At 38.7% G+C, this 6000-nt stretch overlaps 1 protein-coding gene across 1 annotated transcript in view; it reads right to left on the reverse strand.

Annotated features, from left to right (window-relative positions):
- The window catches only part of anxa5a (annexin A5a), a 55438-nt gene that overhangs the window by 20923 nt on the left and 28515 nt on the right, over nucleotides 1-6000 (reverse strand). The window contains exon 9 of the mRNA XM_089018472.1: nucleotides 1709-1802. Within this exon, the coding sequence (XP_088874598.1) occupies nucleotides 1709-1802 (94 nt within the window). The remainder of the gene's footprint in view (nucleotides 1-1708; nucleotides 1803-6000) is intronic.

Below are 6000 nucleotides of genomic sequence, written 5' to 3' on the forward strand. Positions count from 1 at the left end.
CAACATCATGTCCAGTGATTTAGGATTATTTTTAATGTAGGATTAAAAAAAATGTGATGTGAAAATAAAGTCCAAATATTAAAAGTAGAAAAAAAGTCATGAATAATGTCATTATTTTGAGCAGAAACCCATCGTAATATACAGACGCTCCGCAACTTTTACATTGTAAGCATTCGAGTGACGAATAACTGTACACACGAGGTATGGTACATTTTGTGTAGTTTTAAGGCTTAATTATAGTAAAGTCTCGTTATATCGATATTCTCTGCAGTTAGAAAAAATGTCGATATAACCGTACTGTCGATATATCCGTCCTGCGCCGAACTGCATTAACAAAAGCCGCCAAAAGAGGGCATCAAAGCGCCATATAAGAAACAGAGCTGGCCATGAGCTCGCCATTTTGTGCCTCTTTTTTTTGGGGTGAGAGATGTTCCCCCAATGTTGCCTCAAAATGGCACATATAATTCTTTAATCGATGGTAAACATGTATGCTTTCCTCTTCAGTGCTTTCCTCTACAGTGTCTTCTTCTTTTCCTTTCGGATTTTCCCTTCAAGGGGTCGCCACAGCGAATCAGTAACCTCCATCTTCAGAGGTATGATACGCATGTTTGTTTTGGCCCAGCTTTTACGTCGGATGCCCTTCCTGACACAACCCTCTGTATTTATCCGGGCTTGGGACCGGCACAAGAAGATACGTCCCTTTGTGGCTACACAACAAGCAACAGTGTATTTGAATCATATTCATAACTGGATGTGTAACAAGAAAGCATATTATCTGAATCTGAAGCCATTGTTTGGATTCACAAGCAATGCAAGACGTCTTGGCGTGAAGTCATTTTTATTGGTGTTTTGCATTTGAATAAAAAGTGACATCAGTTGTCCTTTAATACACAGTATGGAATGTATGTTAGTTTTTTTAAATCACGCTTGAGCCTACAAAACAAGAAACATTGTTGCAAAAAACGATTGCATTCATATACAGTACAGTGGGCATGTACATAACACAACAGGGAAACTGCAACGCTTACATCTTACTGTATTATGTATGCAATTGAAAAAAGTCATCAATCTTTTTCTGCTTCCCATTTTTACCTTTTAACACAAACACTTCAATCTCGTCTGCTACACACGAGCTAGCGTCTGAAAATGGAAATGGCTCTGCTGCACGGGAGCTGGTTACGTAAAAAAACTCACGTGACCAAGTCACGTGACCAAGTCGACCAATGGCGAGGCCGATGGCGCGACCGATGGTGTGTATCGATATAAACATAGCAAAATGGCCGGCGGGAGATGAGAAAGAGCACCGTAGTAACCGGATTATCGTAAAAACCACGAATTGTACTGAACGGAACTAATTATACATAAAAAGACTAGAAATGTGCATGGGAAATGAAAATAGTGTCGTAATAAGCAGTATTATCAATATAAACGATATCGATATAACGAGACTTTACTGTAGTTTAAAATTATTTTTAAACGTTTTATGGGGACCTGGGAACGGGTTATTCTCATTTTATTGGTTTCTTATGGGACATAAATGTTTGGAAGACGAACCTTTCGCCTTACACACACTTTCTGGGAACCAATTAAGTTTGTAAGATGAGGTACCACTGTATTTTGAAAAAGATATTTATTGTACAGGTTGTAAATGACAAAGCCAAATTAAAGTGGACCATTGAATCCAACATTCCAATCAAGCTCCTCTCACCTTTGCGGAGATGTTCTGCACTTCTATTTCCAAGAATGTTGATGAATTTCTCCTCATCCGTACCGAATTTGCCTTCGCCCGCTGCATACAAATCCTGCGGTCACGGTAAATAGGCTGTGATTATTACAACTTGTGAGTTATCAATGCCCATGTAGCAGATGTAGCAGTTTTGGTATGAAAAAAACTCATTTCCATTTTCGCTGACTTTCACGCGCCGATAAACTCTGAATTACAGTCAAAGTGATTAAAATGAATCACTTTTTTGATCAGGGATCAATGCTAGAGGGAGTCACACATTTTCCTCAGTGCTCCTGGGCGGAAGTGGGGAAGGGAGCAGGGCATAAGACTACCTGACTAGATGTGTGCAAATATGGAGAAAATACATTATATGCATATGTGCAAGATATCTGATGTGAATCAATGTCATTTTTGATAGTGAACCTTTTACACTTGCATTGAAAGTGTGTACTATTTGAACCCGACGAAAGAGTTTGAAGTATAGCTATATCTTGGCTTATGAACTTAATTGGTTCCCAGAAAGTGTGTGTAAGGTAAAGTGTGTATTCCAAACATTATTTTCCCATAGGAAACCATTAAAATGAGAATAATCCGTTCCCAGGTCCCCATAAAACATAATTTTCAACTAAATAAGCCTTAAAACTACACACAATAGACCCTATTTTATGTCAAATAAATGTGCTATGGTATTTTAATTAAAGAAAAAAAACTACTATACAATAAAGTCATTTTATTTACCTTTGTGGTGGCTTTGTGTGATTGATGGGATATTTTAACCTTGCCTTCTAAACTCTGCCTTTGACCTATCAATAAAGTTGAAACAAGTCCAAATTTCACTGTGTTTTCTATGCATTTTCTCACCATTTCACTTGTTTTTTTTTCACTTTTGTTTTTTTTTTCAAGCTCTGTCGTCTCGATTTCGTGTGTGTGTTTCTGATTCTGTAACCCCTCCCCCCGCTCACTTCTGTGTGTGTCCTCCTGTGTGTGTCCTGCACCGTGCGGCTTTAACCGAAGACTGGGGGCGGCGAATAGAGGAGAAAAAAAGCCGGCTGCCATTTCAGGAGATCGAAGAACAAAACATCACTCATTATGGCACTCCGTGTGTTTCGCGAAAACTAGTTTGTATGATAGGATTATATTCTCGCGAATTTAACATTCGTAAGGTGAAAAGTTCGTTAGCTAAAGTTCGTAAGTCGAGGTATAACTGTAAATGCCAAAGTCATCGCATACCATATCTTTCCCTCCCAAAATATTGTGTAAGAAATCGTGTTGTGCCTAAAATCAACTCACCCAAAGGTTAGTGAGGTATAACGGTATGCTTATCCTACATATCATTAAATATTCGGCCAAAAAAAACAATCCACCAATTTGTTTTACGATCGGACAGAATAAGACTAAACGCAAGTGCAACTAAGACATGTCTGCAATCTAGACGTGATGGTAGGTGATCTTACAACATTTGAGCCCTGCGTATTTTCTGCTTGGCACCAGTGGCGGGCCGTGCATATCACTCCTACGCCTTCAGTAGTGCTACATCTGAATCATTCCACAGCTTTGAGTGTGGTGTAATTATTACTACACGTCCACCAGAGGGTGCAGTTGGCCAGAAATTAACTTGTGACTTGAATAAACTTGAGAAATACTATCATTAAACTGTTTTTGAATTTTTGCTGTGGAAGTTTAGATTCATGATAACCTCATCAAATTGCAATATTATTTGATATTTTTGCTAGCTTCCGAGCTGTCCAATCTTAATTATGTCCATCTATTCTTGAAATGTCTGTCTTGAAAAGGGCTGTAATTGACAAAACTGCGATTAAATCAACACAAAAATGTATTTACTTATGCAGTTCACTACAGATACAGTGTGCTAGCTCTGGCCAGTATGCTCTTTTCACTAACGGCTCGTAGTACAGTGATACCTCGGTTTACTAACCCCTTGGCTTACGAACATTTCGGTTTCCGAACGTTAAATTTATGAATATTTTACTTTGGTATACGAACTTTTTTCGGGATACACACGGAGCTGTCTCAATGTGTGATGTGACGTTCGCCAACGAGCCCGTTCTTCTAACAACAAAATAGAAGTCGACTGTTTTTTGTCGTCTATTCCCCACCCCAGTCTTCGGTTAAAGCCACGTGATTGATCAAGAACGCAGCAGTGAGGGGAGGTGGTGTAAACATTCAAGAGACAGGCAGACAACAGTGAGAGTTTCAACTTTGATAGTTCAAAGGCAGCGTGTAGACTGCAAGGTTAAAATAATAATAATAATAATAATACATTTCATTTCTAAGCGCCTTTCAAAAGTCTCATATCCCATCAATCAGGCTCCACAAACAACCCGCACAAGCCATCTGTACACTTGATGCAAAAAGCTATCGACCCAGCTGAACAGAACACAATTGATGAGGAACTAAATAAAATTAGCACAGAGAAAGCACCTACAAGGGGTCATTCCTCAAGATGGTGAAAGAAGAAGGTTACGTTCCTCATCAAGTGTTTAATGCTGAGGAAACCGGCCACTTTATCAAGCCATCAACGACCATCACAAAGGTCAATAAAATTAATTTATTATGCAGTACTGTTTATTTCTTTAATTATAATACCATAGCAATTTTAGTATTCATAAAATAATGTATATTTTGTGTAGTTTTAAGCCTTAGAAAATTATAAAGTAGAAAATTATGTTTTATGGGGACCTGGCAATGGATTATTCTCATTTTAATGGTTTCCTATGGGAAATTAATTTTTGGGATACACACTTTTATCCTTACACACTCTGGCTGGGAAGCAATCAAGTTCGTAAGCCAAGGTATCACTGTATTATGATTGGCTAGTGACTAGTCAATCATAGTTTGTGACAACTTGAAATCTGATTGGTTAAAGCAACAGTTTGATCCACACATTTGATCCAACAGGGCCTGCAGAACTGATTGTGAAGGCGTCCTCGTGTATTTCTAACCCAGGTAACAAATAATGGCTGAAACGTGATTGGTTAAATGCTTCAATATGAAAACACACATCTGGAAGCAGCGCAACAAGGGAAAAGACATGAAATGAAGCTGATAGTTTTGAATGATTTCATAAAAATGTATAGACGAAATATAATAATAATAATAATAATAATAATAATAATAATAATAATAATAAGAAGAAGAAGAAGAAGAAGAAGAAGAAGAAGAAGAAGAAGAAGAAGAAGAAGAAGAAGAAGACTGGCGCGTGTCAGCCACACGCGCCAGTGTTCACTCAACCCTGAAGTAACTCAAATAAATAGGAAGCTAGCTAGCTAGCTAATAGATAGCGAACACATAATAGCTAGCCAGCGAGATTGCTAGTCAGCCAGCCAGACCGCTAATAGCTAGTCAGCCACTGGGATTTGGATATTTGGGAATTTATTTATGTATTTATTTCTTTGTTCATTTGTTTGTTCATTTGTATTGGGGATGTTACAGATTTTTTTTCAATTATTTTTCTCCTCCTTTTGTTCTGCTAATAATGGAAAACGTCAATTTTGGAAGAGGCAATTGTCCTACCCTGTGTTGAATAACAATGATCAATTAAGATATCTATTGTTTTCAGTACCCAACTGACTGGTCGCTCAACACCTGCTCATTAAGCAAGCAGAAATGTCGCCCTATTGCCTTCTATTTATGTTCTCTCTCAGTGGAGAGACAATTTCCAATGGTGAGAATGATGTTCCAGCCACACAAGAACAACATTTCCCAGGAGGCTGCACTTCTGTGAGCCTGCTACCAGCCTTAGTTTGTGTATTCGGTGCGGGTAGTTGGGGGGATGGTGAAGGGGGCTATATAGAGAGAATGATATACAGGTAACATCCGATTTACGATTGGTGCGAGTTACTTTTTTCTTTTTAATTCTACGGCTGGGACCGCTACGGTGGCAGCCCAGCAACTGTTTGTGATGCATTTAGAAGAATAAAGACTCCAGATGGTCCTTCTTGTTTAGATTGAACAAGTAGGATGTTTATTTGCCGGAGCACGTAAAGCAACATCTTCTCTCAGCATTGTACAAAAACTATTTTTTATGGCTGTCAAAGGACCATATGTAGCGTTGTGGCTGTGTTGCTAGATGCACTCAACATTAAGCATTCCTCAGTTATCTATAACTGAGAATACTACAGCATTGCACAAAATGAGGATACAAAATAACTGTTTCTTCACAAACGCGTACAACAATTTTGGCCAGCCAAGTGCGTGATGGTGTTGCGCTACCTGTCACAATGGCACGGACGGGGGGCGTATATGCGTAGGAA

Source organism: Hippocampus bargibanti, linkage group LG02, assembly GCF_051943395.1.
Source record: "Hippocampus bargibanti isolate YZ-2025 linkage group LG02, ASM5194339v1, whole genome shotgun sequence".
Classification (NCBI taxonomy): domain Eukaryota; kingdom Metazoa; phylum Chordata; class Actinopteri; order Syngnathiformes; family Syngnathidae; genus Hippocampus; species Hippocampus bargibanti.